At 45.4% G+C, this 13196-nt stretch overlaps 1 protein-coding gene across 1 annotated transcript in view; it reads left to right on the forward strand.

The window, feature by feature from the left end:
• The window catches only part of CACNA1B (calcium voltage-gated channel subunit alpha1 B), a 165742-nt gene that overhangs the window by 120078 nt on the left and 32468 nt on the right, over positions 1–13196 (forward strand). Inside the window, exons 27-31 of the mRNA XM_042831032.1 lie at positions 716–917; positions 2404–2568; positions 2944–3054; positions 3209–3292; positions 11873–11989. Coding sequence (XP_042686966.1) covers positions 716–917; positions 2404–2568; positions 2944–3054; positions 3209–3292; positions 11873–11989 — 679 coding nt within the window. The remainder of the gene's footprint in view (positions 1–715; positions 918–2403; positions 2569–2943; positions 3055–3208; positions 3293–11872; positions 11990–13196) is intronic.

The raw sequence follows: 13196 nt of genomic DNA on the forward strand, positions 1-13196 counted from the left end.
TCCCTGGCATGAATATAGAATGAGTCAGTGAGAAGCGTTCTCAGTACACTGATGCTTAGGCATTTTTTTCTTGGACATGCACGCCTTCCTTAGGTGCACAATTTATCATGGAGATGTAAGAAAAGGAGGGGGAAAAGTATTGCGCTCAAGCTGAGCATGTATTGGATATTTAAGCCCCCAGACTGTATGTATTGTTCAAGATATGACTTTATTTTGGCAGACATTTCTGCTGGGACACACAGACTCATGATTAGGGATCTCTATGTGGCCAGACTTTGCTGTCCTCCACATTCAGCTATTCAGTAAAATAAAGATTAAACCAGCATCAGTCTCAACTCTTCAAACCCTTACCTTCCCCTGGGTACTCGAAGGCCATCAATACCTTTTTTTCCACTCTTGTTTCATTCATATTGACCAGAGCAGAAGAGAAGCCAGATCTATCTATATCCTCTCCCTTTCCTTGCTTAGGGTGGATATGTGGATCTGTGCATAGTAAATTGCCACCATTCATCAGAATGTTGGAAACAGAGAGGGTTTCCCTAAAAATATCCTCAAGGAAAACTTCTTCCTAATCACAGTGATGGAAACAGGTTTGACCTGAGCATATGTGGAAAACCCTCCATGCAAGTGAAGGCCGGTGAATGACTATCACAGTATCATTGGTGCTTCACAGTGATTTCATTGACTTTTCTTCTCTCTTTGCGCTTGCTTGCAGTGTGCTGAAGCACTCAGTGGATGCTACCTACGAGGAACAGGGTCCCAGCCCTGGCTACCGAATGGAAATGTCTATCTTTTACGTGGTGTATTTTGTTGTCTTCCCTTTTTTCTTTGTGAACATCTTTGTGGCGTTAATCATAATCACCTTCCAAGAGCAAGGAGATAAAGTGATGTCAGAATGCAGCCTAGAGAAAAATGAGGTACCCACATCTTCTGGATTGAGCAGCTGCGGGAGGTGGCACCTTGGGGATTCACAGCACTTTGATGCTGAGGGGACAATCTCTTCATCCCTGCTGCACCAGGAGGGGCTTTAGAACATGTGGTGTCATGTGCTGAATGCAAGGCTTAGAGGCTATAGACATCAGTCCCCTTACAGACTTTCTCTAACAGGTTTTTGCATAAAAACAAAACCAGGGACAGTCCCCCAATGCTGCACTTTAGCTAGGCAGTGTCCGTATCCCTGTGGATCACACCTCTGCTGCAAAGTGGAGATGGTGCCGATTCTGAGCTCAAGCGTGTATGTGCAAAAGTGTTTGGCATTTCAGTGGCTGCTCATCAGAAATCAAAGGGAAAGTTGCTGCTGCTCCCCAGTGGAAAGTTGCCCTTACCAGCCTGTTTTTGCTTGGCTCAGACAGAGTCCTCCTGCAGCAGCCAAACGATGTCTTAGGAGGAGCGTGAGAATAGCGCAAGCACGTGCAATGCTTTCCTTCTGCCCTCTAGCAAGCAGCACTGCTTCCAACAAAGGAGCCTTGTTAGATGTGGTCTCGCTGTAGTTAGCAGCAGCTCTGTATTGTTCTTCCACGAGGGTATCCAGTTTCTTCACGAACCCAGGTGGAATTTTAGTATTTGTAAAATCCTTTGTCTGGTCTGCCTGCAGTTCCAAAAAAACCCAACCCTCTTTTCCTTCAAAAACTGTGAAACTGGAACCTAATTTTTGATTAAAAGAGATTGCTTTTAATCAATTCTACAGTGTTTCAACTGTATGTGTGTTTGAACAAAAAGTCCAAAATAAAGTGGAATATTTAGACATGATTTACTCACTTTTTTTTCCAGCTGAGATTTTCGGTATGAGAGACTTTGAGGTTTTGAATTTTTATCTCGATCATGCATGAGAAATTGTTTCAGAATTGACACCATTTTAATGCACTTTCCTTCTTGTAGAAATTTTCAACTAGAGATATCTTTGAGGGTTCACCCATTAATATTTGTTGGGTAATTTGTTGGTTGAGTTTGGTTCGCTTTTCAAAGCAGTTATTACCTGGTTGTGTGCTAGAACAGAATTGAGCTTCATAATACTTTTTAAAAACACAAATAGCATCTTCATTAACCCTCAATTTTCTGGAGTTCTTCATCAGGAGGAATTAGCCAAGTGCTTTCTGAAGTGAGCCCATGAATTCAAAACTCATTTCTTTAAGCAGTAAGGGACTGGGACCTGCTGAGTGATGCAAGGCCATCTCCTAGGTTGTGGGGGGCTGGGGGGGTTTAGTAGATCCATCAGGGTTGAGAAGTGACCACAATGTGGGGATGATGGGCTGCATTTTACAGTAGTAATCAACTACTTGCATCACGTGTAAGAAATGCTTAAAGGCACCATCCTCCAGTAAATGCTCTACTGCCAGCAATACTCTGACTGATTGAACTGCCAGCCCTTTTTTGTATTCTTTTCACCCCGTTTTTGTTTTGTAGAGGGCCTGCATTGACTTCGCCATAAGCGCCAAGCCGCTGACCCGCTACATGCCTCAGAACAAGCAGTCATTTCAGTACAAGATGTGGAAATTCGTGGTGTCCCCTCCCTTTGAGTATTTTATCATGGTCATGATTGCACTCAATACTATTGTTCTCATGATGAAGGTTAGTGAGCTGTTACTGAATCTTTGCAGTGATGGTCTAGAAAACGTGGTGTTTGCTGTAGAGGTTTTGTGCTCGCAACACGAGAGCTGAGTGGGTTGGCAGGGTCAACTATCACTTCTTCCTCATCTTCCTCACGATTTTTAGAGGCCTTGTGGGATTGCATCCATCCCCAGAGGGGGGTGGTTTGGTTGTGATGAGGCACGGTGAATGGGAACTAGGCTCTGGAGTTCTGCAGCTCCTGGTTCAGCCTGCATAAAGTGGGTTCATTCCTTGGGGATGCTCTAACTCCTTGCAGTCAGTTGAGTCAGGTGGGAAGGTTTTACTCTGCCATCATAAATGATTTCCAGTAACAGCCTTTCTTCCATCCTCATTTAGTTCTATGATGCTCCAGAAGCATACGAAGAAATGTTGAAATGCCTGAATATTGTCTTTACATCCATGTTTTCAATGGAGTGTGTGCTGAAGATCATTGCCTTTGGTGTGCTGGTATGTGCCCTCCTCATTTGCTTTCAGCTGTTCCCTCTCCACTTAAAACGCTTGTATTTCATGATTTAAAAGCAAGCAAACAACCAAAGAAATTGTCTTGCAAAGAGATGATAACCCCTGTATCTCCCTATCCCCTTGTGTTCTCATTTGACAGAATTATTTCCGAGATGCCTGGAATGTCTTTGATTTTGTAACAGTGTTGGGAAGTATTACTGATATTTTAGTAACAGAGATTGCGGTAAGTACAGTTTGCTCAATATTCTTCATTTACCCACAAAGCTGTACCCTGTCAGGACACTGCACCTTCTCCCTACCAGCCTTACGGTAGCTGAAGTCCTTGGGTGACCTGGCAGCCTGCTTCCATCAGCTCTGCTCTCTGCACAGAGATGCTGTCTGGCCCAAAGACTTTCATGCCAAAAGCTCTGATGAGATTGATGGTGCTGATGACTGTCAGGAAGCAGGCTCTCCTTCTCATTCAGCAAAAGGCTCTGACCCCGAGCTGTTTTTGCCTATTAATGGAAAAATCCTGTTGAATTTAATAGAGGGACAATGTCAGAAGGAGTCTAATGAAAGCTGCTGGCTTGTAGAGTGAGATGCCTTGCAGGGCATTCCCTAATATCATGTCTGTTTTCTGGGGATCCCAGCCCGTATTGAGCAGGGAGAAGGAGATAAGAGGACTGAGCACAGGAACAAAAGCCCAGCCAGAAGCTCATCAGCCTGCACGGTCTGCCCTGGGGGAACTTTGGTTTCTGTTCCTCACACAAAAGTTCTGCAGGGCAATTGCCAATAAAAAAATAAAAATAAGATGTCACTGTACCATAGTATTCGTTGGCCACCCATCCCCATGTCCTCAGTCTCCCTGCTCAAGAGTCCTGGAGATTACATTAAGTGCACAAACTTGCCATTAAATTCCAGAGGATTTTTCCATAAGGGCAGCAAATAACTGACAGAAGCTTTGGCAATCTGATGTTATCCAGTTTAAAAATGTGCTCCTTTCCTCTCCCAATGCATGCTTTAGTTGATGATGCTATCTCTGTATGTAATGGATTTGAATTTTACCACACTTTTTTCTTCTCAGTTCCTGAGTTTTGCTTATAGAACCTGTTTTGTGTGTGCTAAGTACTATGGTCGCCAGGCTTCTTTTCAGGACATTCAGCTGGTGCTGAAGACCATATTACTGTTTCTGACAAAATATACTATTATCTAACAACACTGGTACAGAAAACACAGGAAAAATAAAGCCTTTTGCTCCCTTTACAAATGGTATTCATTGAACAGTTGACAAATATCATAAACTTTTGCATTACCTTTTGTTCTTAGTACACAGGGTAGAATCATTTAGATCGAGCCACCTCTGAGAGCTTGGAAGATTTGCAGTGCTGTGGGCAGGCACTGAATGCCTGCCTGCATTCTTTCTGCAGTGGAACTTGCTCTGATGGTCTCCTGATGGGAACCAAACCTTTGCTTTGGTTTGAAAATCTTGCACGTCAGCCACAGAGATTAATATTTCCTTTCAAACCATCTTTTGGCTGAAGTTACCAGGAGGGAAGAGCAGCACAGTGAACTTGAGGCAATGGTCTCAGAATTTGGTAAATGCTCCTTTGGGAAGAGAAGGAATAAGAACTAGTGCATAGAAGTTCCCTATCTTCTCCTGGTCTTCAGGCTAGAGGGTAAACGTGCTCCCAAATCCCCATGTGGGCGTCACTGATGCAGTCTTGGTGGTGCTGGAGCAGCTGCATCATCTTCTGCTCTGTGCTGGTTTCTCTGGTTCTCAGCATCAAGGACTGCAGTGATTCAGGGATGCCTCTAAGAGGAATAGGAATTATCTCTGAAACAGCAAAATCCAATAGTTAGGCTCACCAGCATCTATACACGTTTCTCTTATCCTCCCACGTGATAATTGAGAGTCTTAGTTTGACTCATTATGTCCACCAAGCCGGCCTTGGGGAGGACTACATGATGGAGTTCACCAGAGCATCCAACATGTAGCTGTTCACAACATCTTTCATATAAACCCTACTGCCTTTCCAGCCCCTTACCTCTCAGTGCTGCCTCTCAGTTAATTAGAGGTTCTAATTAGAGCTCTGCTCTCTCTCTGTCTTGCCTTTCTTCAGCATTTCTGCACAGCCAATGTGTCTCCTGCCCACGTGCTTCCCCCCACAGAGTACCTGGAGGTTCCCCTGCCTTCTTGCTAGACTTGTTTCTCAAAACTTCTTTCATAAGGTGCTTCTCTGATCTGTCCCCAGCCCATGCTTGTCTGCAGCAGCACACCCACCTGCACTGAATAACTGCTGTAGCCACCAGTGTGCTATTTTTTAAGCTGTGTGCATCCATCTCTGAGCCTCAGCCAGGGCAATGGGCTGGGAGTTCAAATGCATCGTGAGCAGCGTACTGAAGAGGTATGAGGAAGGAACTTATTTAGCTTAAAGGTGACATTGAAGCACTGAATTGCTGCTGAACTATTCAAGTGAGAACTTGCAGCAGTGCCCCAAAGATTATGTTTATAACACAACTGTTAATGGCAGCAAATAATTGCAGCTTTCAGGCTGATTGTCACAGAGTGCTTGCCTCATCCAGGGGCACATATTATAGGTAGAACTATATCAGGCCCTCCAATGCCACCCTTCCTCCACCCCCAGGCCCAAGGATGCTGATGGGACCCAGTCTGGAAGATGAACAGAAAGATGAGGCAGTGCTGCTCAGGTCCCACAGTAATTAACAGGATGTGCAGCTCTGACCTGTGGCATTTTGGGAAGCCCAAGGTGCCCCAGAGCCGCCTGGGAAGCACGAGCACAATTTTTTGCTGCTTGGAAACACAGCAGCTCTGTGCTGTGTCCCAGAGCTGAGAGTCACCAGAGTGATCAGGTCTTTACTGGCCACGACCCAGAGCCACCGCGAGACGCTCTCTTCTCTCCTTGCCTGATAGGCGGCCGTGCAGGTATTGGGGTGGCAGGCAGCCCTGCCCCATGTGTTCACCCTGCAGTTGTCCGTTTACATCTCAAGGTTTCTCAGACTGAGGGAAGCCCAGGTGATGGTCAGAACGTTGATGCCACCTGTTACGTGGATCTATTCCCAAAATAAACAGCGCTTCGCCATCCTTGTGGCGAATCCACAGAATGGTTTGGATTGGAAGAGACCTCTGGAGATCATCTAGTCCCACCCCCTTGCCATGGACAGGAACATCTTTCGCTTGATTTTGGCGTCAGGCTAGCAAATAGATGCAGGAGCACCGATTTCCTACATGATGATGTGTATTTTTCCAACTGTAAGTGTCCTCCGAAGGAACTGACCCTGCTCACCTGGACGGTCTCACCTTGAGAGACTTGGCTTCCACCAGCCTTGCTACGTCGGTACTTTGATCCACTGAAAACTAAAGATAGAAGGAAAAGAAATGTATTGACTAATTGCTTTGTTTTACTTTGGTAACCTTGTCATACTTAATTTACTTTGTGAATGCAGTGGAATATACATACAATTTTTTTATTTCCTTAGGCAAAAACATGCATGTCAGTTTTTTAGCCCTCTCAGTAACTGAAGTAAAACAGCAAAGAGGTGGCATTAAGGAGAAGCTCTTCCTTGTGGCCACGGCTGGCCCCAAGGGGTGTATGGCAAACTGACATCTATTTCTGTGCCTGGAAATACAAAAAGCGTCGTGAGAAGTGTTTGTGAAGTGTCTCCTGATTTGCATTACAGAAAGAAATGCAAATAACGAATGCACTGTCTGTGTTACCTTTAGGATCTCAGAACCTCTTTTGGTTTGAAGCATTCTTTAATTTATATAATTACCATAAAGATAACACCCCCCAAAAGCCTGACAGTTTTTTTCCAGTGAAATTTTCAGAGTTTCCTTTTTTGCTTGTCCTGATTACTCATTTTCTCTTTTGTTTCCTGTTTTGTCCTTTATTTTCCTTATCTACCTGCTGAATCACGCCATCCAATCAACATACAATGCGAAAACCATGTCTCCGTCTGTATGTTGTGCACCTGCTGCTCAAAAAAAAAATAATAATTTGTAAATAATCTTGCCAATATCCATCCATGAAAACATCACATATAGGACACGGTTGGTTTCATTGAATTTAAACAATTCTTTAAATTCTCTGCTTTTATTTTCTCTCGTTTTTCTTTGATTTGATTTGTTTTGATGAGATTTCCGATTGCACTGGTGAAAAAGCCTCACTGCAGCGTGCCTCAAAACTGGCTTCTGTTCTGCATCTTCTTCCCCTTGGCTAATTGGTGACGTGAGGCAAATGCAGTTACCAATAGCCCGTTCTCCTCTGTTCGTTACACCCAACACTGATAAAGGGGAGACTTCCACTTGCTTTATTTTCATGGAAAATCAGATGAGGGTGAGAGGAAAGGATGCTTCTGGATGGCCTGGGTGGGAAAGCCTTCCGTTTGTAGAGTGGCACCAAATTCATTTCTCAGAAGCTGTCGTTATTTTCCTTTGGATGAGATGCATTGAGTAGAATGTCAGAGAGGACGGCCTTGCAAGTATTTCTAAGCCTGTGGTTATTGTAAGGCACAAAAAAAAGAAAATTATTAAAGCTGTTATGGAATTGCTTCTCTCGAATCAGGAGAAACTGTGGGAAAGATTGTTTTTTATTCAACTTTGAAAACTCTGTGGTACTGGCATATAGAAGCATGGTGCCACTGCAGCAGGCAATGAGTGCCTGGATGCAGGAGCAAACATCTCATGTGAATTGCAGAAGCCACTCTGTGAAAAGAAGTACTGGGCACCAGATCCCATTAGGAATTACAGTGCCTGATTCCAGAGGTGTCTTTGGAAATAGGAGGCTTTGTGTTTGGAAATATTCTTAAAAATAATATTATTCTATTGTTAATTATCTTGGCCACGATTAAGAATAACATAAATGAGGCCATGACTTACCAAAAAGTCTCAGTTGCTTTGCAGCTGCTCTCAGATCTACTTCAACTTACATCTGGTCTTTCTGTTGCACATTTGCTGCTCACAAAGCAATGAGTGTGAGTCTTTCTGACAACCTGCAGCAGCCTCGGTGCTTGCATAAGAGAGGTTCCAGGAGGAAACTTTTTGCTAGTGAACAGCAAACACAGGTACAGAGCTGTGTGAGTTAGAGGTTTGCACTGTACCATGGGCTGGAATCACTGCTGATATGTGGGAGCTGTGAGGACAGCTCTAGGAGATTAAACTTCGGCTCCCTTGGCCCAAGCAGCACTGAGAACTGCTCTGACATCTGCTTGCTCACATGATAATATACTAGAAAAATCAACTTGCCTCCATTTCTCCATCTGAGAAATGGAAATGCCAAATTTTGGCATGCCGGTGTTGCGAATTAAAGATTTAAACGTTCATCCTGCAGTCATTAGATTGCAGCGTCTGTGATCGTGTGCCCAGATCCAGGCTCCTTCTATCGCTTGCTGTCCAAGGCAAGGGTTCCATTTTTGCAGTGCTGAGCTGCTGCTGTTCCTTAGCAGCACAGATTAATTCTTGCAACCGTGTGAGAACTGCCAAATTTTCCTGAGTTCTTGGGCTGATTGGATTCCCCTTTCCATGCCTCTGTGGTGGCTTGGCCACTTGGGGTGAGCTTCTTGTTCTGCCGACAGAAAAATGAGGATCCACGATGCTGTTTTGTGTCGTGTCCCTCAGCTGGGCAGCCATACATGTGGGGATGACCAGCCCAGCTTCTGCTGAGTTCATTGCTGTGAGACAGCATTGAGAAACCCCCTCTGCTAAATCCTCCAGCTGTAACATGACAAACACATTCCCACCTCAGGTTTAAAAATCCAAAAGAATAAATCTGCTGAGGCGGTGCTTTGCTGCAAAGCCCCTTCTGCATTTCTCTGGACAGCAAGCACAGATCCTGTATCAAGGAGAAAAACAATCCAGGAGATGCTGGAGAAATAGATCTAGGCAATGGCTGTACACCCTGCCCAGCTTTTTTTTTTCTGCTTTTTGCTGTGGAAAACACCCTAAGAAAGGATAAAGGAGCTGTCTGCACATGGCTGGGCAGCAGTCAAGGCCAGTTCTGTCCCTATGATGGCTCTTCTCCCCACTCTCTCCTTTTCTCCTGCTTTCAGTGAGCTCTGGGGAGGCATTGCAGACCCACGTGGGTCTCTTGATGCCCTCTGCGCCAGAGCCCCATCCGCCTCCTCTTTTGGGGTAATAGCAACAGGCCAGAAGGAAACGTATTTCAAGCACAGTTGGCTGGTCCTCAGATGGATCACAGAATCATTGAACCGCGATGCCTCACGCGAGCACCCAGCGGCCTTTAGCATCTGTGCAACAGAAACACAAACAAAGCTCTGGGAAGACAGACCCTGGTGATCCAGAGGACAATCATGTGTTTGCCACTTGCTGCACAGGGGTTGCAAAACGGGTGGGGAATCCGTGCAAAACACTGCTATCCACAAGAAATATCGCAATGTGGAGTTTCCCCTTTAACTGCATGCCATTCTGATAGTGCCTGGAGGGCTGAGCAGCCCAAGGATGGGTTTTCTATGCGGTGTGCTGAGGGTTACTTGTGAAGCCCTCCTGCCTGTCACAGGCCTGTGTGATTTTGCCTCTTTGCAAGTTCTGTGCACACGAGTGATGCTGGATTTTCCTGGGTTGCAAAGGTTTCCCTGTGGAGCTGAAGCTTTCGTTGCTCTTTAGAAAAATGGCAGTGCTTGAATCAAAAAGGGAAGATTTGAAGCTGGGAGAACAAAAAGCAGTGGAAATCTGTAGACGTGCATAGACAGTTTTGAAGCCCCCATTTTGTACTGCTCAAAAAAAACTGTCATGTAGAAAGTGTCAGTTGGCACAGGGATGTCCTGTGTGAAGTGTGACCAAAGCAGGCGTGGGGCATCATGCTAATCATGATAGGAGATTGGAGCAAAATCTGAGCAGAGTAAAGCTTTGGTGATAAACTATGTTAATGTGGGAAGAAGGAAGTAAGGCAGCAAAACACAGAGAGCCAGATCCTGCAGATGCTGCCTGTGTGCATGCTCCTTGGAGAAGCCTTAGACTTGTGGTGGGGAAGATCAGGCTCCAGTGATGCTCTATGATTTGCCTGACTTGAAATAGCGCCAGGAATGGGATCCCATAAGGCCCATAAGGCCCTCCAGTTCCTGCAGGTGGGAAAAATTCCTGGGACTGCAGTGGGCTCTGGGTTAAGCCTTAGCCCTGGTCTGGATGCAAACCCATCAGGACAGTAAGGACCAGGCTGCTGGTGGCACCTCAGTCTCGCAGCCACACTCTGTCCCTGGCTCTTACCCAAGGTGAGTTCAACCAGTATGTTGTGAAGGGACTGTAACCAATGCAATAAAAATAAAACAGATGCTGATGCTAAGAGGCAGGTGCTGGATTTTAGCACCTGTTCTACCAACCTTGACCAACCCAGGGGAATCCTTGCTTGTGTTTTGCCTGCCAGAGCTGCTTTCTGTTGCTGACTTGAATGAGCTCGGTGTTGTCTGCTCTTTCATGGAACATACCTGTGATTTACTCTTTTCTCTTTATTTGAGGATTAAGTCTGATATATGGTCTGTGCCTAACTCTGAGCTGCTTGCCTTTTTAACATGAGAGAAACCAAGTGCATGCATGATTTCTTGAACTCTTTGATGGGATTGGTGGAATGCGATGCTAATGGCCCCAAAACTGAGCTGGCATTTAAATAATTGAATAGATCCAACAAGCCCCCCCTCAAATTCAGCGTGAGCTCTGTCACCAAATGAGCAAGAAACGTGGGTCACTTTAATATGACTGGGTGTCTCCTGCTAAAATGATGATATGAGAGAAAGACTGGCTTTGCTCATCTTTGCCAATAAAAGCTCCTTATGATGGTGTCTTCCCCTCCACTGCTTGACAGTTGAAAGCGAGCTGTTTTCTCTCTTTAGTTAACTCAGTCAAATGAGTGGCTGCGATCAGAGATTCACAAACAAGTGAATTGGAATAGGTACAGAGTGCGGGGATATTTTTCATCTCCTTAAAACAGGAGGGCAAGAGGGATCTGGCTTTTGCATGTTTTGTTTTGGAAAGAACCCTCTCTAGATTAGCTCGCTGGGGCAAGCGACCTCTTTTCCATAAAGGAAAGAAAAGATGGGGGTGTGGGGTGGGAAGAATCCCACAGAACGCATGGAAATCAGACCCCATCTCCAGCAGTTCTTTGATCCACCTGTGAAAGCACATTTAATAGTAATGGGAAAATCAGCAGGCTCCTAAGGCACCTGCCTGCTGCTGTACACTCGACCTCCCCAACCAATTTGCTACCAGTGATCCATCTTCCAAAGTCTTGCTGGTGCCATTTCTCCTTGATGAGCCTGTCCAGTCACAAGTTGGATATAAATACTTTAAATCTCCAGGTTAGAAAACATCCCTATTTTTCAAAGATGCTTTAATCTTCACTGGACAATGCCTTTCTCTATTATAGTTGAGGCTACGTGCGCAGTCTGTCGCAGCTGTCTTGGTTGAAGTTCAGTTCATGGCAGAAAAGCAAGCTGACCAAGACTTCAATCTCATTCTTTACAAAATGATAATATGGCACCATTACCTCTCCCTGAGTCTTTAGGGGAGAAAATCTGCCTTACTCAAAGAAAACAGGACATCCATGGACAGCGTGAAAGGGCCATTTTCTTTTCTGTCACTGACCCAGGATAGAGGGGAGGGCTCTTGTGGAGAGGGATTTTCTCATACTTGCTGCATGTGGAGTGATCTGCACTGACGAATGTTTCTTTTGGAAGGTTTTCTGGTGGCCGATTTGCTGCTTAGATCGTGAAGCTGGTAATTTTAATTTCTTTTTTGCGGGCTGTGGTTTCTCATCGCGTTAATTTCTGAAGGACACAAAACCTTTACTTTCCACAGGACAACTTCATCAACCTCAGCTTCCTGCGGCTCTTCAGGGCAGCAAGACTTATCAAACTCCTTCGCCAGGGTTACACTATCCGCATCTTGCTCTGGACGTTTGTGCAGTCATTTAAGGTGAGTGTTGGGCCTGTGGGAGACAGGGAGAAGGCGTGAGATGCTCTGCACTTCTCCAGCATCAGCCTTTGGGTATCAAAGACCTCCCCGCTTCTCTCTATCTCCTCACTACAATTGCACTAATGCTCATTTTGCACGAACACTGATGTGCAAAGCTTAGGTTGTCCTTGAGACCACCACAAAATCCTCATGGCAAAGCCTTCTCTTGTTTTAGCGTGAGGAAAATGCAGGGTGACAGCTGAGGGCCCTCATGGCTGCTGTTTGCATGCAGCAAGTGCCAGGTCTAAGGTAATTTGTCTGACCTCACTGTTGTGCAGGTTAAGAGACGTGCTCAGTCAGCAGAGGTGTGGTGACATGTTAAACCAGAGCAATTTGTCCACGTGTCTCAGTTTTGGTGGAACTGAATAGAAGAGAAACCCAAGCTGTTGCTATTACCAAAATTCACTCAGAGCATGGACATGACTATAGCTCAGTGCTGGAGCTTGTTGACAGGAAGTTTCTCTTAGAACTGCTAAATCTTAGAGGCAAAAGTGTTAAGAGGGCAAAAATGGGAACATAGAAATTGCTTCTTTCCACAAGTGGCCTGGAGAAGAACTAGGTGCATCCATGCTGTCATCCCACGGCCAGGATCAGAGAGAGTGCTATATTACACTTTTCTGCCCATGAGAGACCCCAAGAGAGCCAACTGGTGCTCTCACATGCAATTTCTACATTACACTTTCACCCATCGAATAACTTATGGGAAGGGGCTGCAATGTGAGTATGCTGTGCCTTAAAGAACATGAGCAATGAGATTTGTTAGGTCACATTTTCTGTAAGCGTGGAGGAGGTAACGAGTCTGCTGCTCCCATCTTGTAACTAATGAGGTCTGCTGCAGCCAAGAGCCTCCACCAGAGGCTGAGATGTGGGGTCTGTGAATATGAAATGTTCCCACCCAGGACAGTGTTCTTGGACTGTATAATTCTGGGTGGATCAGACAGGGGGGGCTCAGCCAAGTCTCAGTCTCTGAGTAGTTTGGGCAGGTCCCAGGTCCTTAGTGCATTGGTAATGATTCAAAACCAAAGTATGTTGTTCTAGACGTGCCTTTTACTAACAAACTGCACGTGGCATAGCCTGCAGTCCTGCTCTGCCCCTCTGCAAACAGGGAGACAAACAGGGGAACACGAATCTGATGTCTCCCAAAGGCTGAGACTGCAGCACCTGGGCT

Source organism: Centrocercus urophasianus, unplaced genomic scaffold (assembly GCF_019232065.1).
Source record: "Centrocercus urophasianus isolate 14NV4802_14NV808 unplaced genomic scaffold, USGS_Curo_1.0 seq_34, whole genome shotgun sequence".
NCBI classification, from domain to species: Eukaryota; Metazoa; Chordata; class Aves; order Galliformes; family Phasianidae; genus Centrocercus; species Centrocercus urophasianus.